The 27,013-nt window shown below is 41.0% G+C and overlaps 1 protein-coding gene across 1 annotated transcript; it reads left to right on the forward strand.

The window, feature by feature from the left end:
• Positions 1 to 24,421, forward strand: cpn1 (carboxypeptidase N, polypeptide 1). Its single transcript, XM_050060569.1, has 9 exons — positions 1 to 438; positions 4,164 to 4,360; positions 7,923 to 8,078; positions 15,317 to 15,493; positions 15,623 to 15,734; positions 20,048 to 20,187; positions 22,243 to 22,342; positions 23,605 to 23,723; positions 23,975 to 24,421. Exons 1-9 carry the CDS (start codon positions 204 to 206, stop codon positions 24,083 to 24,085), a joined length of 1,347 nt encoding a protein of 448 aa, XP_049916526.1. The 5' UTR covers positions 1 to 203; the 3' UTR covers positions 24,086 to 24,421.
• The last annotated feature ends 2,592 nt before the right edge of the window (positions 24,422 to 27,013 follow it).

The following is a 27,013-nucleotide window of genomic DNA, read 5'->3' on the forward strand; positions in this document are numbered from 1 at the left end:
GGAGGAGGCAGGGAGAGGGGAGAGGGGAGAGCAGGAGAAAGAAGAGGACAAGAAAGGGAAAAGAGCAAGCGAGGGAGTAGGCAGCATGTTTGGTGTGTGAGGAGGCAAATATACATCTGAAAGAGTTTTGCATAGTTGCAGGAAGTCCCAAGCCTCCTCTCCTCTCCTCTACTCCTGTGCTGCACAACTCGGGCTGAGGGACCATGCAGCAGGGGTGGACTCTAGCCTGGGTGGCTGCGCTCCTGTTGGGGCTGATGGGGCTCCGGGTGTGCGGCTCAGAGTTCCAGCATCACCGCTACGAGGACATGGTGCGAGCCCTGTTTGCAGTGCAGAGCGAATGCCCCTACATCACTCGCATCTACAGCATCGGGCGCAGCGTGGAGGGGCGCCACCTCTACGTGATGGAGTTCAGTGATAACCCAGGCATCCATGAGGCATGTGAGTAACTCCTGATTCACTGTCTGACAGCCCAGTGAGGATGTTACAGCAAGGTCAAGCATGTTTTGATGAAGGCCGGGCACATTTGGGAATTTTTCATAGTAACAGTTAATGTAGTTTTCAGTCTTAATGAAAATGTGAAACTCAGTGTACATGAGTTATGGTTTCTACATGAGAGCGAGCTTCAACTTCTTTCAAATGCTGCTAAGCAACACTTGAAGCTGATAAACAAACATGATACAATGTTTTGGGGGTGCAGCAATTTGATTTATAATGATAATGGACGTCAAATGCACAGGCCCTGTCTTTGGCTGCTCATTTGTTTTGCACTTCTTGCTGTGGGGAGTGAGAGCATAGCTGGCAGGAGACTGAGCAGTCTGTGGGGGGGCTTTTGTTTTTTTTATTCCCCCCAGTAGATTCAATGCAAGCTTCTGATTTCAGTGCTGGACTGCTGTGTGGATTAATGGGTGGCGCTAATCTGTGGAAAACTCAAAGTGAAAGAGAAAAGGCAAAAGTGAAAGAACCGAGTGAACATCTGTAATTCATTTCCAATTTCTGCCATCCAACCACTGACAGAATGTGGGGTGTTATTCAAAGCTGAGCAGATGACACAGAATTTCACTTTGAGTCAACAAGCCTTTAACCCTGAACCCGATCTTGCGACTTTGCTTATTTCCCCCCCTCCTCTCTTAACCACTGAAACAGCTCTCCAGGTGTTTATTTAGCATGTCAGATGCAAATTGAAAACCATAACCTCTTCATAGCTGATGTTTGTGTGGGAAACAGGCCAAAGGGTCACACTCTTGTGAGTGGTTTTGAAGATTTTTCCACTCCAAAAAAAAAAAAAAAAAACTTGACAACTGCAGGGAATGCTTTCTTGGCCTGCGACTGAGCTTGCAATTTTTTTTCTGCATTTGCACACGTAGGGGTTTCCTTCAGTAGAATAGAAGGATGTGCGCCTGTTCTGTTGCAAGTTGACCGCGGGTGAAAAACAGGAACCGTGCACTTCATGGAGGGGAGTGACCTCAGGGCTTGTCTGGGTCAACCCCCCTGTACCCTTTCGGAAGTTCACGTCTTTCACATGCTGCTGAGCATGAGCATGTGTGTGTGTGTATGTATGTGTGTGTTTTAGAGCTGCACACTAGAGCCAACAGTGTTTTCTGAACCTGAGGCCAGTTGGCCCCGCGCTAAAGAAAAGGAGGTGAATTGCAGCGCCCAAGCTGCCATTTGGATGCCTGAAGCAATTAGTGAAGGGTGTTCATAAATTTGGAAGTATCGGTCACAATGCCCCACGCCCCAAAAACCTACACTTACCTCCTATCATGAACAACTGAGGTGCAAACTAATAAAACAATGCAGTGCTTTTAGTGTAAAATCATATCGTTAGGGCAACAAGGACAAACGGGTTAAAAACAGCTTTAATAGGCTGTATGCTGCGTGTGTTTTAAGTGTGACTTTATGACTGTTTTAATTTACTTTTTACTATATAGTTTGTTTTTATAAGCTCTTTTTACTTTGCACTGAGGAGGTTGTATTTTATTCGTTGTACATGTACAATGATAATAAAGATATTCTATTCTATCCTAAGGTGACATTATTTTAAGCAGAGTGTTCAGCAGTAGCTCTGTCTAGCTGCAGTGTTTGGGGGTCCTTTAGTTCTATCAACACTGCAGCGGTGATTAATGAAGGGACCCCTGGGAAGAGGGAACCCTACACAGAGAGGGAGACTGTTTGGATAGGTGGTTCACCCAATCAGTAGGAATAGGAGTGCCAGATGATCTTATCCAAATAATTAAATCAGCTGTAATCAGACTCACTCCCCACAGCTCACCTTGGTCAGAACCTCGAGAACTACGTTATCAAGAAATTAATGTAAAGACATTAAGGTTAGTTATTAGTTTTAAGTGAGACTATGTATGTTTAGAATAATCTAATGCTTTCAAATGAAAAGTTAAATTCATTAGCAATAAGATTTACAGCGTGATTTGGTCTAGTATGATATGTAGCACATGGTGGCTAATGTTAGCTAAAGGGCAACTGCACATCAGAGACCGTTTAAAGGTCTTGGGGAGTACTACTGCATATACGAACAAACGGTTGTATACAGCTTTATGTGGCTCCAAAGAAGTCTGATAAATTGCTACAAGGGGTGTCACTTGAGGTCGAAAACTACAACTTTAAATATGAAAAATCTGGACAAGTGGAGTTAAAAAGAAATTACCTTAGTAGACCTTTGCCGCTCGCTCTTTAGCGCTGCTTGAGACTAGCGGCTCAAGGCTACATTAGCCGCTATTAGCATATGGACACGGTCTCATATGAGACCATCACCTGCCGAGGCGATATTCCTGCTGAATGTAGGCAGTGCCTACCTAGCTTACTAGCCAACAACTTGCTAATATATACACCGCAAAATTCAACGTTATTGGTACATTTTCCATTTTCTGACATTCCATGCCTGTCTCCTGACTCACTGCCAGCCAGGAACCATCTCTCATGAGGGGCAGTTTGTATTTTCATGGCCAATATCATATATTATCAGCTGGTTAAACACTGCAACAATCAAATGTCAATGTCATTGCCTATTTCTTTGGTACTGGTTGAGGCTGCGACTTCACTGGTACAAGTTCACCAAAGTTGAACTCCATCGGATGCAAAGATGCAAATTGAGTGGTCCAGAAATGCATCCAAAACCTTGAACTGGGTTAGCATTTTTGCACTACCAGTTCCCTCTACTCAAAGTCAACGGTTTTTGGTTAGACGCTTAAAATGAGGTCTGTGGTTAACACAAGCTTAAGAGACTTTCATGCTTTGTTCTGCAACATAAAATAAAACAGTAAATTCCATGTTTGTGAATTTTGAAGCCTTTATCAGTCTGAAAAATGGCGGTTGCTAACAAGTGACACGCTGAACATGACATTACAGTCTTGCTGTAGTCGCGACATTGAGTCATGTGACCGTAGCGTAGTTTGTTTATAGCCTAACATTAGCTTTTTACTCCTGGCGATTGCATTTACACTTCAAAAATCATGAAATTCGTGTTCATTTGTGAAGTTTGTCTTGCTGAACAAAATGTATAAGTATCATAAACTTTAGTTTGCCACAGAGCTTATTTTCTGCAATAATCCAAAATCCAATGGAAAAATCCCATAGGCTTTTTGAAGGAGGCACCAGGGATTGTATTTGCTTTGCAACGGAGAGCGAAAGTTTTATTTGCTACTGATGGAAGGGAACGGGTGGCAAATATTCGCTGGTGTTAGTTTTGCTTGTGTGTGACCAAACATGCAAGAATCTCCGACAGAACCACTGGTGGTCAAGTTGCTTTGGGAGTAATGTAGGTGCCTGATTTTGAAAAGGAAAACAAATGCATAGAATAATAAAGAAGGAAATTGAATCTGCTATTATTCTGCCATCTATGGCTAGTGTAGCTGTTGTAAAATAGCTGCGGTTTGATCAGATTATGTGGTGATGGATTCAAATGTAAACCCATATAGAAACACAAGATACGACTGTGGAGACTCATAAAAAATCCATAGGCTGAAATTGTAACATGAAAAAAACAGCCCACCTATTGAGTCTACTTTACTTTCATGTAGTAAATGTGCTCATGTATGTGTATGTAGTATGTATGTGCATGCTCAGGCAGTCATTTCAAATGTCACGCTTGGCAGCTCTGTATGGCTTTTTGACCTCATGCCCCCTCCTCTACCTCTCTACTTCCTCCCCAGTGGAGCCGGAGTTCAAGTACGTGGGCAACATGCACGGCAACGAAGTGCTCGGCCGTGAACTGCTCATTAAGTTCTCCCAGTTTCTGTGCGAGGAGTATCGGGCCGGAAACCAGCGGATCATGAGGCTGATTCACGACACGCGCATCCACATCCTGCCCTCCATGAACCCCGATGGCTACGAGGTGGCTGCCAGACAGGTAATGTACACCCTGACATACATGTGAGCCCCAGGCTTCCACGTGCCAAAAGAAAACCAGGGAAAAAGCTCCCACTGGGGCGCCTTTGGCTGTTTTTCTTCAGCAATCATTTGCCACTTGTGGAGAAAAAGTTTCCACATTTTTCCTTGATTGTGCTCTTGCCAGTGGAAATGTTCGAAATGTTAAGGTCCCTGAGGAAAACTAAACACCTGCAAGTTAAATCACAGCACAACACATGTCTGACTCCATCTGATAACACATATCTAAAGTTATGTTCGTGCCTGTGTATATCCATTTAAGACAAGCGACCGAGAGCCAACAACAGTTTTTATTTCATTAAATCCTCCTCTGTTTGCTGATGTCTGTAATAACCCCATCTATCAGCTCCTGGAGAGAGCCCCTGCCTTTCTACCGTGGGGGTAATTATATGGGCCGTGAAACAACAGACAGTCATGCACACCCCTTTTAACACAAACACAATCTCACCAACAATCTCTTTGAGGATGATTATATGTCCTGAGGAGGCCAGTTGCACATGACGGTCCCTCAGCCACTCAGACGACACACGCACAAAGCACTGTAATTTGTTGCATCAACAGATGTTTGGATGCAGCAGCATCTGGCAACAATGGGAAGGCTGCTTCATTTCCCAGCATCCTAGATGGCATAGAATTGATTTTCGGTACCAAGTGAGCAACAGAAATACTGCTTCATGCCCATGGCATCATGAAATGTAAGACTTAAAGGAGCTGTATGCGACATTCAGAGCATATCTATGATTCAGAGTCTGAGCGGGGATGTTTTTGCACCACGCACTGTAAAAATAATGGACGGAGCTACTCACCCATTGGTTTGTGGACGAGTTTGGCATTTCGGCCATTATCATCTTGGTTTTTTTGGAGCCAGAAGAGACCATATTTGGGTGAGAGGCTGGAGCTGTGGAGGAGCAAAGGGCGGATATGACTGAGAAGCCGAAGACACTATTGGCAAACAGCCTGTCACTCAAGTGGCCTCGCCCTTATTTATGCGTAACTTTAAGCTTTAATAAAACGTAAACAGGTGAGCACTTTAAAAAATCTCCCCCGTACAGTTGTCATAAAGGGGGGAAGTGGCTAAAGAAACCATTTTTGTACCACACTGTAGACATGTTTCTCTCTGCTGTAAAGTTGGGCATTTAACAAGGGGTCTATGGGGATTTACTGGCCTCTGGAGCCAGCCTCCTGTGGCCATTCAAAGAACTGCAGTTTTTGGCACTTCCACATTTGCTTAATTTCTCAGCCTCGGTGGTTGCCGCTTGGTCTGCACATAGTTCTCAACATGGATGAGGCTGAGCTGGTGGTGTTAACCTCTGGGGGAACCATAAGCTGGGCTTTACACATCGCAACAATGCCATTGTCAGCAGTAACCACCGCAGTGACCTCCATGCATTTACATGCACGCACTGTCACACCGTCCACCACAACAAAGACCAGAGAATCTTGGATTACAACCCACACAGAGAGGAAGCGTGACATCATTCTCTGCTCAGGATGCCATTACTCAACTATATCTTTACATATCAAATAGTTGTTTGTTGTTACATTAATGTTCTCAATGTCATATACAGCTCCTTTGGGTGGTTCCATACAGAGTTCAGTCTGTTCTTTTAATTGTCTTAGAGCAAGTCAGAAAGTCCTGTTGACGCCTGCATGGAAATACTGTGCAAATCTAACGAGAGCCTCCCTACTTTGGAATAAATCATTGTTTGGATTTGCTCCAGATGTCAAGAAAAGAAAAAGCTATAAAGAGAATATTTGCCTCAGTCAGTTAAGACAAATGGATTTTGAAAGTGACACTTAATGATGAAATGTCCTATTTGGAGTCACAGAGGAAGAGGCAAGAAGGACAAAAACGTTCCAAGGCACTCTGAGTCCTGAGTATAATAAAACAAACACTACAGCCATGCTGGAGGCTCTATGAGGCTGTACACTAAATGGTAATGCCAACACGCCAACATGCTCACGATGACAATGCAAACAAGCTAATATCTAGCAGGCATTACCTTGTTCACTTTCTTAATCTAGCATTTTTGCATGCTAATTAGCATTAGCAGTGGCGGCTAATGGAATGTCATTAGTTTAGTCAAACAAGTCAAAATTTTGTCCTGATGATGGCGCTATAGGAAAAGTTGAGGGATCACCAAAGTCATTCGGATTCAACCTATGGGGAACATGAATATCTATAACAAATTTCATTGCTATCCAAATAGTAGTCGTTGAGACTTTTTACTCAACAGCACAAACGCCAAACTTGTGAGTCCCAAGTATAGACAAATCTAACAGTTTTGTGTGTTACACTATCATGTGAAGCCGCAAGTTGCAGTACCTGCTGTTTCCTGCTGCTTCCTGCTGCTTCCTGCCGACAGTGACAGCAGCAAAGTTTGTTGACTTTCTAAGTTAACTCAATTAATTGGTGACAAACTTTGGCATGAAAGGTAGACATTATGTACTGCCAAATAACAGTTACATTTTCCATGGTTAAAAAAAAATCACTCCTATTAAACATAGTGGTTAACTGGTGACTTTCCAAATGCGTCTGTGGTTGCTCGTAGTAATTGCCGTAATAAATAAGCGCAGATTGATTAAAGTAAAAATTAAGGCTTTTACAAGGACACCTACATGTTCTGTTTGCGTTTGTTGAACAGCCGTCGTCAATACAAGAGCAACCACAATGCATTCGGCTGAGTCACTGGTTGGTTAGTAAATGTGTTCTGTTTGTGATGCCAACTGAACAATGTTTACTTTTCGGTCAAGTTTCCCTTTGTTAGCAACTAATATTGTCTCTCACAGTATTGCCACAGTTCACTGACCAAGTTAATTCATTCTGCGGGTCCACCGCAGCCCCTGGACAGTAGCCTGCTAACGTGAGCTAGCTAAGTAGTGTAAACTTAGATGACATTACTTGTTTCACCACCAGTTTTTTTCCAAAGTTAAAGTATGCCACTACCGTTAGGGCAGCCAAAAACTAAAAAGGTTCTTCCTGAACTCCTAGACATCATTGTGGAAAATTATACACTTCTTATGACAGCTTTGATTCAAATGCTTGTGTACTGTAGGGAGAAGTCACTGCAGTAATGGCGACTTGTTTACCTTGGGTACTTCCTTGGATTTGTGTATAAGTATAATAAAGAAGCTTCAGATTTGTGTCTGCCCTGCAGTATTACAGGACTCAGAATTTCTGGGAATTGTCTCGTTTATGTGGTCTTGACATCCTTTTTTGGGAAGGATTTGAGTTTGGATAAGGAAAACAAGGAACTCATTGTGAATTAAATGTTACATCCAGTAAAATAAAAAGGCCTGTTGGAGATCAGATTTACTGATGTGACACTGAAGAATGCCTGTGCACTTTGTGGAAGATGCACACCAGTTTTCCTTCGCTGCTTCCAAGCAATATGAATTCATATTTTGACAAAGTGCGTCTTAAAATCCAAGAAGCTATGTTTTAAAGTGTCATAGTTTAATGACTCTCCTGGGAGCAAAAAACAAGGTTTGAGGAACTCAATATTCTGTCTGTGGGTCAACAGGGTCCAGAGTTCAATGGCTACCTGGTGGGTCGAGGAAACGCCAGAGATTACGATCTCAACCGTAACTTTCCAGACCTGAACGCACTCATGTACTACTACGAGAAGACCAACGGACGAAACCACCACCTGCCACTGCCGGATAACTGGGAGCAACAGGTCAGTGCTACTGGATAAACAGGGAACATCCATTAATCTGTGTCTGTGCATATATGTGCAAATACATGTAAGTGCTTGCGTGGGAGTGAGGAAGATGGATGAGTACATTTCTCATGCGAGTGTGTTTCCAGTGTTTGAATACGGAGTTGAATAATGAGCAACTGTAACATAGCTGAGTTATCTTGGCTTTAACTTTGTTGACATAAACGAATTCATGAGATTTGTATTGGATGAGATTCCGCTGCCAGCTGAGCTTTTCCTAAATAAAAAGAAAGGGGCCCCTAAATTCAAACAGCAAGTGGACCCAGTGAATCGCTCCGTAGGCCGTCTGTTTCATGTGTGTGCCTCTACAGCCTGGACCATTTGGATGGGTGTGTTTGCTTATCTTACTGTAAAACCTATATCTCCTCATATAAACTGTGCTTTTCTTCATCTGGGTCAGACGGAGGCTGCTCTCCTTTGTCTTTGATATATGAAACATGCTGGCAAAATGGAAGCCTTGCTCGTTCCAACTCAGATGACAAAGCGCAACAAAAGCGTCACTGAAAATATCCTTTCAGATCCACCCTTACAACCTCTGAATATTTTGAGATCTGCTTGTTTGGTGAATTTTTTGGAGCGCAGGAGATACATTCCAATCTCAGAATAAGCTTTGAAAGACAAATAAATAAAGTTGGCATACAGACGCCCTGTAAAGCTCCCTCGCTCTTGGAATCATAAAACTTGATGTGATATAGGTACTGTATATGAAGACTTTAAGCTTCAGCTAAACATTTTTGTCATTCCGTCACCACCATGAGAATTTGAACCAACCTACTCTGCAGTCTCAGAGTGTAACTGGTACCTGTTACCTCCAGATACTACGTGACTCTCCACAAACCTGTGATTTCAAAATCATCAGCTCAGTGCCAAGTCTCTCTTTAAAAAGTAAACACTTTTACCCAGTGGCGCCCTCACGGGGGGCGACAGGGGGCCACGGTCCCTCTGATACCATTGCTGCCACCCTGCAATGGGTCCCCCCGGCAAAATAAACTGGAGGCTGTTCTTACTGTCTTTAAAAGGCTGTGGCTTGTCAATTAACTAGCCAACCTAATGTATCCATTGATACCATTCCAAGTCCATTTCAGCAGTTAGGCACAATTTTAGTGAGGGAATAAAGCCCAGTTCAGATCAAAGATTCACAACGAGATGAAATCGTTTTAGAACGTTGCAGAGAAAAGTTGCAGTGGTGTGAACTGGCCAGTCTGAGCTCGACTCAAGCTGGCTGATGGTGTCACCTGCAACTCATCTGGTCACATCGCCAGTGGCTGGTTTTAGAACGTAGATTACATCACCTGTTTCTACAGCCAGTCGACTTGTTGTGAAGTTCGCTGGTCAAGTCAAAATGACGCAGACGACGTGTACACCTGCTGCTGCACCAGGTGCTCCGTCCCTGCCGAGCCCTCTGTTTTCCATCCTCATGGTGTGCCGGTGTCGGACGGTGGGTCGCTTCTGCTGCTTGCTGTATATGCTTATGCCCCCCCCAACACACATACAGTCCATCTAATGCTCGTTTTGTTTGTGTTTTTCGCCATTTCATCACTACTACAAATGCAGCTGTAGCCAGTATCTCACTATCACGATCCTCATTCATATTTTAAGTAGCTACAAATTACTGTATATTCAGCCACACAATAAGTCTGAAAAGCTGGAAATCAGAGTGGAAGTACAGAGAGTTGTTGCATAGAGATGATACACCATCTCATCTAGTTGCATTGGTGTGAACTGGCAGGTTTTTAGAACGTTGCAGAAAGGGGCATTGTGAGTAGTTGCAGGTTTAACTCATCTCATCAAGAATCTTTGGTCTGATATGGGCTTAACTGGCATGGCCATTTTCACAGGGGTCCCTTAAACTCTCACCTCAAGATATCTGAATGAAAATGGGTGCTAAAGGCACCCATAAGACTCCCATGGGCTTGAGAATCAATCTATTCCTTCAAACTAAAGCTGTATTTGTCTTTTTAAAGAAAAGGACAACCAGCCTATTTGAGGTACAATGTAAAGATCAGATAATAATACATCATTTTAACTGTAAAACAAGAAACCAAAGTACTCAATTCCTTAACTTTCATGTTTACTTCAACTAGCCCGTATACTACAACATCTGCAACAGCAAATTCCTGAAATTCAATTATGGCTTTTGGTTTTGGTCTTCCACCCAAAGATTTTTAGTGGCATCATCTGGCCACCCCTAGGAAAAAGTTCTGTGGGCGCCACTGTTTCACCCCCTGTGCTCTTTTCCAGTGGGTAGTGAACAACTGTTAAAGCCCTGGTGGGTATTTTTCTTTCTATGGCACTATTGAAACCCAATAATCAACTTCACTGAAATATTTATAACACTGCAGAAACACGCTAAACTCTGTGAACAGCCAGGTACTGCACATGCAACTGCATGTCCTGTCGATTAGTTATAAAAAATATAAGAAACAGACACTTGCCCTTCACTGAGAATAACACCGGGGGGGGGGATACACAGTGTCATTACAAAAAAGTTGTTCAGTATTGCAGGATTATCTGTAGTAGAGGCACAGTTTTGTTCTGGGTGACTTTACTGTATTTCACTGTGCACTTGTTATTTCAGATCACTGCAGTGTAAAATGTAGACAGAAGGGGAGGGTGAGAGTGTGTGCTGTCAAACTATTGCTAATAGTCGGCTGTAAAGTACATTTTAAGTATTAAGGTCAGGTCCTTGGGGATGTCTCGTCTGCAGGCGTCTTATCTCCAACAGACACTTAGAGGGCTTCTGTTTTCAAGGTTAACTTCCCCAATGTTTTTACTCTAATTTGGCTCTCCGGTCCCTTCTGCTTGAAACCACTGGGTAGTATTACGGCTGGATAATTTAATGTCTCTGAAAATGCAATAAAACATCCCTCTAAGTATTCAAAGTCAAATGTAGTCAAATATATATTACAGTGTTTGTTTCCATCACACTGTTGACCAGATTACACATATATGAGTGTGGCCTTATTTTAGATGGTAGTGTATAGGGGTAAAAACAATATTGTGATGTTATAACTTTACCTGGAGGGATTTATAACATTCACAGATACATGTAGTATGAAGAACAAAAGGTCTGACAAAGATTTTTATGTCACACTTTATTTTACAGTTCTCTAATAAGACATACTTTCTATCAAATTATGCTGTAGTTAATCAGTTTCATTTTGTTTACTGAAGAATTTTCTTCAAATGAGCAACAACTGACCCTGTTAGTAAGTGAAACTATAGTAAATAAAGGCCAAATACTGTATTGTTGTCTGAGCTCTCAGTGATTTGCCGGACTATTATAATTCCGTTAAATTTATTTTATTACAGCCTGTGTTGTCTAATTAAGCTATATGAGCCCATGCTGGTAGCATTCATTGAAATGTGGTGTCTAATTAGCTGCAGCATAATTTGGTAGTATAAAGGTTGGATAAAGTCTAACTGTTACATATTTTGGATCTGATATGGTATTGTATTTTATTTCTAATTAGTCTATGATCTTGTAAAATGGTGTTTAATTGTGTATGATGATCTCCTACTTTGTTTCTAAGTATAATTTGGCATTAAAGTGTCTAAGTATAGTATAGTTTGGGTCTACTACAGCATTATATGGTTTTTAAAGCTAGGGTACGCGGAATCAGGGTTGTGCGCTGCTCATTTGCTCAGCCTCTCCTTCCTCCACTCTCTCTTTCTGTGGTCCTTCCGCCTCACTCCCCACCACTGTGGGGAGCTCTGGAGATGGACCTTTGGTTGGCAGCTGTGGCAGCTCGAATTTGGCCAGTGCAACCCCCAGTGTCGGGTGTCACAGTTGGCTGTGTTAAGGTAGCAACAAAAAGTTTGCTGATCCGGTGTGGAGTCAGGGCTGTTCAGTTCCCTGGCGCTGGGGTTTGCATCAGCTGGATTTGTGTTGCTACTGCTAACTAACAGCCGCTAACTTGGGGTTCAGCTCCAACACATTCTCACTACAACCTGGTCACATACAGTATTGTTGCTTGGTCATGGACTTTCCCTCATCTAGATACGATGTGCAAAGTATCTAGATGGTTGTTGACGTCCTGTTGTTGGCGTGTCAAGTTCTGCCTCTTACATGCATTGTCTTTCTTCAAAATACATTTCTGTTTTCAGGGGAAATTTACTGTTTATATGCAGTGTCTTTCAAAATAAACGCATTACTTTGATACAAAACCACAAATTGACGCATGTGGTTGGATTTAGGTAACAAAAGCACCTGGTTGGCTTTAGGAAAAAAGAACAGGATTTGGCTTTATAATCTTATGGGACCTGAACACCACTCTCCTGGCTGAAAGTCAATGTTTGTTGGACCCATCCACCACCCCTCCCACCTGACATGGACTTCCGTTGCCTTAATCTTCGTTCTTGTGCCGAGGCTGTTGTTGACACTGTGATTTGAACTGAGTTGTTGATTTGATTTGTCTAGCTGTTAAGTTGAAGCCACAGCTATGCGCTTTAAAATTTGATTAGCAGATTTTCTCTCCATCTTTGAAATGCTTCGTCAATTTTGACACATTTTATTTTGTTTGTCAGACTCTCTTTTTGAAAAGTCAGTCTTGCTTGTTTGAGTTGCTTTGCAGTGTAGACAGCTGCTACCAATGCTGGTAAAGCAACTTTTTCTGCAGGACTTCCTGCCATTGAACTGAGCTCTGAATGAAGGGAACAGTGCACACATCTGCATTTGTAGAACAGCTGAATGCCCTCTCTCTGAAAAGACCTGTGATTGGCCAAAGTCTCACAGGATTTTTGCCCAATGACGGCCAAGTAAACTGCCTACCCCTGCTTTAATTACAGCGTCATTTAGGTGTACTGTGCCTAGTTAGGGTGTTACTGTGTTTGTCCTTTCGATTTTATTTTTGGGGCAGTTTTGCCTTTAGTGGTAAGACCACTATAGATAGACAGAAAAGGTCACTCTACCCGGTGAGCTAGCAAGCTGTTACCTGTTTAATAAAGAACAAATTATTTCTAGTTTTCGTCTGATTTGATACAAAGTACGGCTCACTGTAAAATAAAATGCAGCCGATTTTTTAAATGTCTTATTATGATAATTTGTTTTTTTTATATTACAAATCAATGAAGTATTTGTGTTCCCAAGCCAAGGACAGCCATTTATTCATCTTTTTCCTATTTACTAGTTCCTGGGCTGCCAATGTGTTGAGAAAACTAAAACACTGGTCCTCCCAGTCGCGAGCTGGCTGTCTACCCACATGACTGCCTCCTGAACGGCAAACACAAAAGAGTAACTGTGCCACTGTTACAGATACTTCATTCATGCCGGTCGGGATTACATCCTCACAGGCTGCATGAAGCCACAAGCCTCCTGTGCTCGCCTGCAGGCTCAGCCATGCTACATTTTAATTAGCCAACTGATGATGCTTCATACAGGCGAGAGAGACTGTTTCACAAAATGATGCAAATTCAGACAGGGCAAAGTTGGAAAAGATATCTAGACAAATTTTTTTATCAGCTGCAATAACTCAGGAGCCTCCAGGTGACCTACACATTGGACTATTTTTGTTCCTGTAAGAGGACATCCCTCATACAGTGTGAAATCTGACCCTGTCTGTCGATGAACCAATGAGATATCTAGAATATGTGGATTCCTGTACATTCATTATTAAGACGGCATGGCACCCCATCTGTTCAGTTATCTAAGTTTTGTAACACTAGGATATGATTGTCAGTGCGTGAGCATGTCCTTCATGTGTAACCCTACACCCTGGTGGTGGCTCTGACTTCAAACACAGTGTATATAAAGATCCACAGACAATAAACACCTGTCAGTCCTCAAAACAGAAGTCCTACTTCAAGGCCAGGCGTCCCTGATCACCCTGATAATTCTTCAGCTGAACCAGACTGTGTTTATTGTCCCACATACCTCATTCAAGGAGAGGCATTACTCCTTGTCTCCCTGCATGATATATGACTGGGAGCGTGTGAGGATAGTTAGCGCTGACAGAGAAAATAAATGGCAGCATGAAGTGGAATTTAAAGGTTTAATATGTCTGAAGCATTGCATGAGAGACGGAGTAACGGTTGTGTTTCTGTCCTGGCAGCTTTAATTTTGCATCGTCTTGTGAAATTGTCTTTCTACTGAATTCCAGACACAAAAACAGAATCATGGTGAAAATATTTGCATATGGTAAAGCAGAGAAAACTAGAATTTGTCCAGATAACCAGCCAAGCAGAGAAGCCAGTGGTTCTGGGTGAAAAGAAAACCAGATGTTCTTCAGTCCACTGGTGTTGGTTATGAAAATGTCTGGGATGAAGTGAAAATGTATCAGTAACAAGACAATATGCAGTAGGTCTGGCAGGCACCAAGAGGGCATTGGACCATTAAATTTTAGGATGCGAATGAATGTATGGAGTATAGTTGGACTATGTTTCACAAATCTGCCGGTGTTTATGTGCCAGTGTTTATCGTATCAGGGCAAGCATGGCGAAAATAATTGGCAGCTGGCATTACTGTCCTCACGAGGCTGTAGCACACTAATTTTTTAAGCTAAAGGAAGCAAAGGTGTTGGTGTCTTGTGAAACTAGACAACCTAAGGCATCTAGTGGCACCAACCATGTTGGCATAGCTTGCTGGAAAATGGGTCACATAACACTCCAAATTTAGGTTAAATTTTGACAAGGACACAATTGGCATTGCCTTCGTCAAAGGGGTCCTTTGAACTCTCACCTCAAGATATCTCACTGAAAATGGGTTCTAGGGTAACTATGACTCTCTCCTAAAGTTCAGAGGACTTGTTCCCAGTAAATGTACTCCTTCAAATTAAAGCTGTATGTGTTTTGGAAGGAAAAGGACAACCAGCCTTTTTGTAGAACAAACATGCTGATACATAACACATCAAAACAGGATTGTTGTGGTACTTAAAATGTCAACTGTACTGGGATTCGTCAGTGCATATTAGGTAATTAGGAATGTTAACTACAAAATAAGAAACAGAGTATATCTGTATGCAATTCCTTAACTTTCATGTTGTTTTCAACTAGCCTATACACTTCAACAGCAAAATGAAATCCCAGAAATTCAGTCATGGCTTTTGGTTTTGGTATGTCACCCCAAGATTTTCGATACTGTACTACAATGAAATAAGTAGCTTCAGTCAGTTTGTCTTTGTATGTATGTCCATATGTCATGCAAATTGCCCTGTAAATACATAAGCCTTAAAAGTTATATTTATGTATGTCCTCCACAGGTTGAACCAGAAACTTTGGCGGTCATAAAATGGATGCAAAACTACAATTTTGTCCTGTCAGCTAACCTCCATGGAGGAGCCGTGGTAGCCAATTACCCCTTCGACAAGTCGAGAGACCCTCGCATTCGAGGGAGGACAACATACGCCGCCACTCCGGATGACAAAATCTTCAGAAAGGTGCGCTGCAGATTAAAAATTCTTTCCAGATGTTGTACGCATCTGATCTCATCACTGCCTGTTGTGCATGTGTGTTTGTGTACGAAAACGTGAATGATTGGGCACATGTGCGTTTGTGCGTGATAACAGTTGGCGAGGACCTACTCGTACGCACACAGCTGGATGCACAAGGGTTGGAACTGTGGGGACTTCTTCGATGAGGGAATCACTAACGGGGCCAGCTGGTACTCTCTGTCCAAAGGTAAGCAAAACATCTGGTCCTGAAGAGAAAGCAACAGATAAAACAAGAGTTTTAAAAACAGTAGAAGCTCAACAAACAGCAGGTGAAGGCAGGTCAAGACTACCCATGGGAAAGAACAGTCTGAATTTACCTACCAGCACCATAAAGGACAATAGTGACTCACAGCCTCCACCTACTAACAGATTGTTCTTTGTGCAAAATTCCAATGTGTTGGAGAGCATCCATTATTATTCCCCTTCCAAAGAAAGCCAAGGCCACCTGCATGAATGATGGCAGGCGCTGGCATAGACTTCAGCATGAATGACATGCCTTGAGTGGCTCACAAGGCAAGCTTTCCCGGTGTCGTCATGAACTCTCTGACTCTTTCCAAGGCCTCCATGCTCTCCTTTTGCCTTTAACCTCTTCACCCCTCTCTACACCAACAGCTGCACTCCCACTGACCCGTCAGCTTAACTGCCCACATTTGTAAATGACACATGCCAACAACAACCTTAGGGATTGTATGAAAGTTATTAGCGGGTAAAGGGAGGGTAGTCTACTGAAAGAAGAGTAGACTGATTTCTTGGAAGTGCACAGCCACTTTATGTCACCTCACTTCATTTTTTATGTCCACATCATTTTGTCCCTGATAGTGGTAATAACTGTTTAAAAAGTAGTTAATGGTTTAAACACAGTGTGGCTGGTGACTGGTACGTTCGGGACACACAATCCAACATTTGCCATAAAAGACCCCTCTTAAGTCCCGTCCTTTTTAGCTCTGTGCCCCAATAACAGTTGAGCACGCTTGGAACCAGTCAGAACCTCATTCATGTCTAGATGGTAACCCCAGATTTGCAATATGTTCAGCATTTTACAGGATTATTTGAACCAAAACTATTCATTTTCCCTAACCCTAACCAAGTGCTTTTTGTGCTTACACCTAACCAGACCTTAACCACAGTGTTGCCACACCATTCAATAGCAAGACAAGAATATTTTCAATCCAGAGAGTTTCGCAATTCTAGGTTTACCATGTTGCCACAGACCTGAATTTCTGTGAACTTTCCCCCTCCCTGTCATACAAAGGCTGCCATTAGTTGGGCTTTATGCAAGACCAGTGCTGAAACATCAAAAAAAGAAAGAACAGCAGAGGAAGGAAAGACAAAAAAAAGAAAGAAAAGTCAGGTCTGGACATACTGATGTTGACAAGTTAGCTAACTTGCTTGCTTCATCCAGTGTTGGTTAGTAATACCTACCACAATTACAACATGCGCATAAAGAACATGCGTACTGATGACACATCAAAGTTGTGCAAATAGACAACAAAAATGTGATGTAAATTCCATTAGCTGTATTAGCTTTGTTTAACTCTGGCAACTTTTACCCCTGTGTTTGTTTGGTTTTCAGGAAATAACCCCATAAACTCAAGGTTAACCCTTGTCCACAGGAGAGCCAGCAAGCCCTGCACTAGACTTTTGGCAGGATTGTGCCAGTGCAAAAGCTTTTTAGCCCCATGCTAACAGTTCCTTTTGCCCCAGGCTAACAGTTTCTTTAACCCCAGTCTGACAGTTCCTTTGTCCCCAGCATAACAGTTCCTTTGTCCCCAGGCTAACAGTTCCTTTAGCCCCAGTCTGACAGTTCCTTTAGCCCCAGTCTGACAGTTCCTTTAACCCCAGGCTAACAATTTCTTTAACCCCAGCTAACAGTTCCTTTGTCCCCAGGCTAACAGTTCCTTTAGCCCCAGTCTGACAGTTCCTTTGTCCCCAGTCTGACAGTTCCTTTAGCCCCAGTCTGACAGTTCCTTTGTCCCTAGCTAACAGTTCCTGTAGCCCCGGGCTAACAGCTCACTTAGCTAAGTGAGCTGTGAAAGCCGCTTTGGCTATGCTATGTGTTAGACTCAGGTATGTCAAAAAGAAAACTACATTTTAAAGATTGTTAAAAGCAATGGCTGGGGTCTTTCACAATCTTTACAGACATATTACTTTGTGCATAGTCACAGCTTAGGTTAGCTAATGTTAGCAAAACGTTGGCTAACTAGCTAGCTAACGCGTACTTACTTCAAGAGGAGCTAGCCTAACATCAGCTGGGGTTGCCACCTTCTTATTTCTGTGGTTAAAATAACGTTAAAGACTTCTGAAAAATGACTGATAGGGTGGTTGCTTACATATTTTTAAGCTGACATGAATTATCGTTAGCCAAAAGCTCAAGGCTAACATTCCTTTATGTTATCTCTGCAAGGCTACATGCTGCCCCAAAGTAACCTTCTACAGTAAAGAGAGACTATTTGGCACTATGGTCTGTACTTAGTTAAAAAAAAAAAATACATAGATAAAGTACTTTACTGATCCCCAGAGGGGGGAAAGGGGAAAAGAGGACACATACCTAGCAGTGCAGGAGCAATGTTAACTCACAGTCTTTCATCCTAGGTCTCTGTGTTGCTTCTCCCTTTTTCCATTGAGACAGGAGTGACTTTGCCTCAATTCATGTCATTTTGATTTGTTGATAAAGTTAAAATTGTGAATATATCTTTTCATTGCATACTGCAGTCCTTGCTGTCAACTTAACAGAACCACGTTAGTCAAGCTTGTGTGACCTAGCAACATTAACTAAAGGGGGCGAGACTTTGGATAGGTCAATTGTTTGTAATGTGAAAATTGGTTGCTCTGTTTACATATTAAGCCACATATTAAGTTTACATGATAGATCGTCTTACATTTGCTTATTTATGCACTGAGGGAGAAAGCCTTTTATGCACCAAGTATATTATAAAAAAAAAAGTAGAAATTTAAAACTGTTACATCATTTTGAAATACTGGCCGTGTTGCTATTTTTTGTAAGTTGAGGGAAACACACATTGGAATTTTTAATAAAGCTAGGGAGGGACTTGCTTTTGTATAACGTGAACCATAAGGTTTAGCTGCCCTTTCCACCCCAATAATTTTCATACAGTCCCTGACTCCCTTAGCAGTCTGCAAATGGGAGAAAATCTTGACTTTGATCCACAACTGCTGCAGCCTGTCTTGATTAAATTTCAGATATATCACTGAAAACATTTTAACATCATCCATCCTTTTTTAACATGTCTCTGCCTCCTCCGTGCTGTTGGACTATAATTTTCTGTACTTCTGACTGCAGAAAAATTGAAAAATAAAAAAGCAATTGGCGTATAACACCCATAATTGGTTTCACATGGAAGCACATAAACACATGTACGTGACTTTTACACATATTTGTATTTTTATCAGCCTAATTTTACTATTATACAAGTGCTAAAACCAGCCAAACCAAATGTGCTACACTGGAGCAGATTTAAATTTACACTTGCAGTGTGTTATATTTTTAGTCTAGTGTCATCCAGTGTGTCCTGTCAGCAGTCAACCATGTCGGATTTACTGTTCTCCAACTGCTCCTAGAAAATAAAAACCGTGAATATTTGAGGTTTTATTTTTGCATTTTTGTGTGTCATGATAGTAGCCAGAGTGCTTAGTGGATCTGTCATTAGGTCTTGTTTTAATACAATATTATTTACTGGCATTGGCCACCTACAGGCCATTAGGAGTTATACTAGCTCCGGCACTGGCAGGCACATTAAAGTCCGTGTCCCCCCTCGATTATTTTATGAGAAATGTTTTGCTAGAATGCCTGGAAGTTACAGTACACCAGGTTCGTCAAAATGTCTGGGCATGTATTCAATTTCAGTTCAGTTAATCTATAACTGCTACAATAACAAGACCCGCGTCTTTGATCTGTAAATCCTGGTCTGGACTGGTCGGGATTATTCTTTGGAATGTGTTGAGCTTTTTAGGTTGAGTCATGCAAGCTTTTGAATTGGATGAAAACGCCCACAGTCGCATTTCGTAGGAGCATGTTATGTTTATTTTAGCAACTCCTTTCACTCCAAGTGTTATGTCATGGTCTATGAGGTTAGATTTGAACCTTACCTCCCGATTCCTGGCCTCATCATGCCTTAAGCTTCGAGGAAAAGTAGTGCTGTAGTTGCAGAGACTTAGAGGATTGAAGTTTTCAAAAAGCCACTCTGCTGTTGGCCTAATATTAGTCTGTGTTAAAGATCTGTCAAAAACAACAAAATGCAGTGGTTTGGAAAAATCAGCTTTGACTATGTGAAAAAATGTAGTAAGGCTCCAATGACCGAAAATATGTAACAGTGGCTTTTAGATGGACTGAAATGATGAATGAAATCAACTCCTTACAAACTTGAACAGCTCCTTTAAGGGGTGAACTAAGGCCCCGTGCAAACAACTCAATGCTGGAAAATAAAAAAGTGCATCTTCCCTTGAGGTCTAAAGTAAAGAGTCTGTTTCTGTGCGTTTCAGGCATGCAAGACTTCAACTACCTGTACACCAACTGTTTTGAGATCACCCTGGAGCTGAGCTGTGACAAGTTTCCTCCAGCATCGGCACTACCTAGGGAATGGCTTGGCAACCGTGAAGCTCTGGTATCATACCTTGAACAGGTCAGAACACACAACACTGTCCTCCTTCCCGAATATGACTGTATAGGTTGTTTTTACAAGCAGAAATTACAAACCATAATCATGTTTCTTTTCAGGCAACGACCTCTAGTGGCCATTGTAATTATTACTGGAGCAAGTCAACCATCCCAGTACAGCCTGTTTCAAACTTGACAACATTCTAAATGGGTCCAAGTGTATTTCATTGTGTATTGTTTGTTAATGCAGCAGCTGACAAGGAAACTTCCTTGGTAGCTGACAGGAAATAAAACAGGGACCAAAGCTGCTGCCATGACAAGAATAGCAATGAAACAGCCTATAACAGCGGTTCCCAACTGGTCATTAGTTCAAGGTCCACACGGTTTAATATATTGAGCATCATACTTGCTTTTGGCCATGTTGTCGAGCTAGTTTGCTGTCTCTGTTAAATAGCTGTCCATTAGTCATTTAGTCTACAGCAGGAAATGGCACTTCAAAATAAAAGCTATGAGCCAGAAATTCACTGTACTTCAAAATTAAGTGTGGTTACAAACTTAACATGTTCACGAGTCACTTGCAGTCCGTTCAGAATGGACCCGCGACCCACCAGTTGGAAACCACTGACCTATAAAGGCAGACAAAGTCAGCATAACTGGATGGATCAAACTAACACAGGACTTTCATCCAGGAAACAGGTGTTTGTGTCCCATGTGAAACCTAAAGTCAATGTGTTATTTCAAGAACATAACGTTATATGTCATATCATTTAAGTTGCATGACGAGATGTGTCACATGACGTTACCTTAGTAACAAATGTACCTATTTTAAGCCAAACCATGACCATAACCCTTACCGGTTATGGTCAGCCTGTCATTCAAGTGGCGCATCCCTTAAATATGCGTAACTTTATTCACCCCTGTACAGCTGTCATGAATATTGTAATTAGTGAAAGACCAAAACTGCTTTTTGTACCAGGCTGTAAAAATGTTAATTTCTGCTGTAAAGTCAGACATTTTAACAAGTGTCCATTAGGTGAACTGCAGTTCTTGGCACTTCCGTATTGGCTTCATTTATCAGCCTCGGAGGTAACCACTTACATTAACCACATGTTTAAAACTACGTCCATTAACTGTCATTTACAAGGTGTTCTGTCATCCATCAGTAGGGGCGCTTATGTGGGAAATGCTCCTGTGGGTTGTATTCAGAGGGTAGGAACAAACAACCTATGTGGTCATCATTGTTGGAACACACATTTACTAGGGCTACACAATAATTCATTTTTTTAATCGTCATTACAATGTCAGCTTGCATGAAAAACACTTGGCAGAAACGTGCACATTGATATATGTTTAATCATTACAAGTAATATCATTGTGATTTTTAAACAACATCACTCCATATTGTATATATTCCTCATATCATGCAGCCTCAACATACACGCTCTCACTATCTGACAAATTACTGGTCACTTACAGCTCAGTGCACACAAACACAAGACACACAGTACAGTCACACACAAAACCCATCTACCAAGAGTCCTGAGCCCAATCCTCTGGATTCTTGTAAATATTGGCTGGGACTCCCTGGATCAAGTGCCTTAAAATAAGCTGCCTGAAATTCAGTGTAATACAAGTAATCTGACTTTTACCCTTCATCAAGTATGAAAAGAGGCCTTGGTTTGAGAACAAATTACCCTTTATCCAAGGTTGTCAGAGTGCTGAGATAAAATACAGTCATCCATTGCCACTAATAGTGTTTCCTAAGCCACGAGGGAGGGCTTGGATATGGAAAACTTTTTCTGCAGCACTGATTAAACAGACTGAGCTGAAAGGGCCCGCAGATACTGTTCTGGTTTTGTTTTACTGTATGCAGACCACAGGGGCCAGGAAGTTTAATAAGGGCTTAAGTTTTGGAAAAGTTGTATCAGAAGTGTAGTTTATGACCTCATATGACATGTTCACAAAGATATCTATGGTCACACATACCTGTATTAGCACATATTTTATGTTATTATATTTTCGGTGGCATAAGCTCAAGCACAACACAATCCAACTAAACAGAATACCTTGTGTGTTTCAGGTGCATCATGGGATAAAAGGAATGGTGTATGATGAAAACAACAACCCCATCGGCAACGCTGAGATTTCAGTGGCTGGCGTCAATCATGATGTGACCAGTGGTGAGGAGGGGCTGGAGGGGTGTCGGTTAAATATGTTTACTTCTTAACTGCAGTGTTGAATAAGTATGTGAGTGTGTGGGACATGTGGTAAATGATCTGTTAATGTCCTGGCCAGTGATGTGTCAGAATAGTGCTGTCAGGACGGACACTGGAAAGTAGCAAGTCGCCATCTAGTGGTCAATGGTGGAAATGCACTTTGAAAATAATGCGAACTATGTATATGCACTGTATTTACATTAACCTGAGAACTGTACTTAGGTTCAGCTCTGAGGCACTTGTAATTTACTTGAGTATTATAATTTTACACTAGTTTATACTCGACTGCATTTAAAGTAGAAGTATCTTACTGTTTTTAAAGGCATTTTTTATCTGACAGCTTTAGTTACATCTTAAGATTTTAGAACTTGTAATGAACTTGTCAAGTCTGATGCATGTAAATTGAACAACTCACCAGAGGAGGAGCAGAGGATGTCATCTGGGGCCCCAAATGTTTTCTCAAAGGCCCTGAATCTTATAGGTTTTAGAATATCTTGTTATCAGATGATAACATATGCCCATGTTGTTTATCCTACTGTGCTATTTTCTAAAGAAACTTAATGAGCAATGCTGTTTACGTCAAATTCATACCCTAAACAAGTTCTATTGTAATGCTTTATTTTATTTTTTTTAATGCACACTAGTAACTAATTTGAATTCAAAGTACCAAAAACTTACCACTATGAATCAGTTTATTTTCACTGCGAACTAGGAAATGATCGGCAGGCCACCTGGCACCCTCTCATGGCCCAGATTTGGCCCTAAGGTTGCAAATTTGAGTATCACTGATGTAGACTCTACAGGATGATTTTTTCCCCCTTGGTAACTATCATGTTTTTCCCAAATGATGTATGGATATTTAGGCATTCTATTATCTCAAATTTCTTGTAAAGTAGTGCATATAGCTGCTGTAAATGGGGATAAGTTTCCACAGTGGAGCATGCCCCTTAGTAAGCTAATATTGGCTACTGTTACTTTTCGTCCCTAGGAGGAGAACTGTGTTATTTCTACTTTCCAAAGTTGCATAGTCTTGCTTAAAATAAATGTTGCTGATCTTAAGTACTTTTACTTGAGGACAATTTCAATACTTTTTGAGTACTTTTACAATGTGGTACTACCGAACATAACTTAAGGATCTGAATACTTTTTCTTCTGCCACTGCATGAACTAAAATAAATGAGTTGGTTGTTTCCACCTCTCATCTTTTCTCATGTGTGTTTCTCCAGGAGTGGATGGCGACTACTTCCGACTTCTGTTACCAGGCACCTACACTGTTACAACATCTGCTCCAGGTTACGTTCCCTCCACTAGCACTGTCACAGTGGGACCAGCTGAGGCCATACAGGTGTGTTTCTGTGTGTATGAACAGGGCTGATAAGGGTGCATATGACAGGAAGCTTATAGCTGAGTCACAGTTTTACCAACCAATTTACCTTATTTTCAGTTGAAAAAGCAAGTAGTAAGTGCTCTAAATATGCTCTCAGAGACCCAGACTCACCTTGTGATTCATATTTTGTGTGCCATTGTGTTCTTTTACGCTGGAAATGTGCTCTGCCTTCATCACTTACACCTTGTTCTTCATTTTTACCCCGACAGCTTCATTTTTACTTGAAAACGGCACCAAAACAAAACCTGAAAGGGAAGCACCACAACGGCAAGAAGAACCTCTCATCTCCCAAGGCCCCTTTAAAACTCGGCCCCAGATGAGACACGGACAATAACACACAAACATATATACACTCTTACTGAACATTAAACACACACACACACGCACACATACACATTATGGAAATGATAATTGACCACAGTATATGTATGTAATTGTACCTTTGTAGTCCTATGATGGTGTATTTCAAACCTTGTGTTTTTGTTTGTGTTTTTGTGTCTGTATTAAGGAAATGGTGCAAACTCGGTGTATTTATGTAACAGCGTTGATTTGTATGCGCACAGCTATCCTGTATTTGTAAAGGTCTTTTTGGATTTTGATTACTGTAATTTGATGAAAAATGAAAGCGAAAATAAAACAATGTTTTTGCTGTCCTATTTACCATCTCTGTATACTGTGATTCAGCTTTATTCTGCTGGTTTATTGTTTTGTAAGGTGCTTGATAACACTGAACAACAGTGGTGTGCACAGGGGGGTACTAGTCTGTCTAGTTAGTCTGTTTTAAGGCTATATAATGTGCCATTATATAGCTATATATTTTCATACAAACATGTCCTCGAAAACACTCTCCTCAGTGGCGAGAACGCGCTGTATGTGCCCTTTTTTTTCTTTACACCCCTGCCCTTCAAAAAGTCTGTGCACGCCACTGCTGAACAACATAATTTTTCCTTGCTCATTACATACAAACCTGTCACAAATGGAATTTGTATGCAACAGGAGAGAGGTATAGGAATCAGAAACAGAGCTGATTATAATGAACCAATCAAAAAATCATTTATAAACTCACATCCTCTCAAATTTAGAGGTTTGGTGGACCTTAAAACAGCACAGTTTTTGTATAAAGTAAAATAGAAGATGTTTCCAAACTGTATCCTGGCATTGTTCCAACTTCGAGTGAGTCAGTATTAACTAACATGAACTTCTAGTTAATTAATAGTTAATTTGTGGAATGGTTTTGAAAAGGAAATGAAAATGTGTCTAATAAATAGTAGATTTAAAAATATATATCTCTTAAAATAACACGATCAACATATAAAACTGAGGTATGAACACTAGTGGTGTATGTTTTTGTTTGGGAGTTTTGGGTATATGTAATATGCTTATATTTGTTTCATTCTTTTTTGTTTTCAGTGTATAAATATTAATATGGAGGGAACTGTACAAAAAAAATAAATTTCAAAGAGTAGATGTAATACGCTATGGCTTTAGACTGCACCTTTTCAGTCAGAAACTTTCTTTGGTTTGTCACTGCTTCAAAACCCAGCCAACATTTGTATGTGGGCCCCATGTGGGTGGTAAATGAGCAGGAAAATGGGCCCTACATGGGACTGTCCAAGGGTTTCATAATGGCGCTATGCCAACTGCCCTCATGGTTGTTTCCAGATGAGATGCCCATACCTACTTGGTGCCCAGGTGGCATAACCCACGTTGGGCCCACTTGGGTAAACCCACCCATGTGGGCAATTGGGGCCATTATGGAACCCATGGTCAATCCTTTATAGGGTCCATTTTTTAAGCTCATTTACTAACCACATGGGACCCACACACAAATGTTGACTGGGAAATCATGACTTCTAATTGATTTTTAAGTCATTTCTCTTATATATTATATAAGTTTGAATATATAGAAATAAACTGCAGTGATAGTACTAAGATATCTTAATTTAATCCACCTTAAAACAGAAATAAAGATGAAAGAAAGTCTTAAGACTGCAAGACTAATATAATGAGAGACATAAAAACATATCAACAAACAAGCATGAAGAACAGAGAATATCCTTGAAAGAAATATGATTAAATAGCACCATGTAAAGGACCATTTTAGTCCATGTTTCAACAGAAATTGTTTCATAAAGTCTAAACTGTGACCTTTATTGCATTATTGTCAAATGAAATAATCCATTTTAAACTCTGATGTTACTTTAACCTTTATGTTGAATGAGACTGAACATATCAAACATTAACATCTGTCTTACTGTATCATATAGTGAGATGTTTCAGATCTCTTCTGGTCATCTGAAAAAAATGCACAACTCACTGGAAAAATTGACCCATTCAGGCTGTTTTTCTTATTAACATAGACCAGTAGATGTCACTGCTGTACAAGGAAGGAAGCAAAACATGGCTGTCCCCATCCTGTAGCTGATGAATCCTGGAAATTTTAGCTATCTCAGGGAAGAACAGTTCTGATTCTCTCGAACAAGGCAAACATCTGCTTCTGAAACTTTTCCAACAGTCACCAAACCCACTGTCAGTTACTTTAGCTGCTTTGATTCTTGTGACTTTGTACCAGAGCTGCAACATTAGTCAATTAATTAAGTCCTTTACTCCAGGTTAAAATGCCCAAACTTTTCTGGTTCCAGCCTCTTCAATGTGAGAATTTACCGCTCTTTGAGATTTTACATCATTGTCCATGTAATATATTTTGGACAGCTGGTCAGATTAAAACACATTTGATGATGTCACCTTGGGTTCTAGGATATTGTCATGGCCATTTTCTGTAATTATTTGAAAAAAATAATTGTCAGATAGGATGCACATTGAGGCCAATTATTAATATTTGTATAGATCGTTTGCTACATTATAAGGCTGACTTTATATCTTGAACTAACAATTTCACTTAGTAAATGTTACATTGTCATTGTGTCATCATAGTGAAAGTTATTTTGGAATATATTTTAACTTCATAAACAGTCCAAACAAGGAGCACATGATAATAATGTTTATATTGTACATTGTGGGATTTGTCACATTAAAAGAAAATCACAAACAGCAGTTAGTTTTTATTCGTTGTGCATTATCACTATCAGGAAATAACTGAGTGAAAATGTGGACCATATTTTCACTTTCCTTTATGTGCTGAGCCAAACCCTAACCAGAACCATAGACCAGATTCCACTGTTTCCTGTTTCCTGGCGAACTCCTACAACTTCTTCTCTGCACACGCCATGATCAACAAGAACCAGTGT

Source organism: Epinephelus moara, chromosome 13 (genome assembly GCF_006386435.1).
Source record: "Epinephelus moara isolate mb chromosome 13, YSFRI_EMoa_1.0, whole genome shotgun sequence".
Taxonomy (NCBI): Eukaryota; Metazoa; Chordata; class Actinopteri; order Perciformes; family Serranidae; genus Epinephelus; species Epinephelus moara.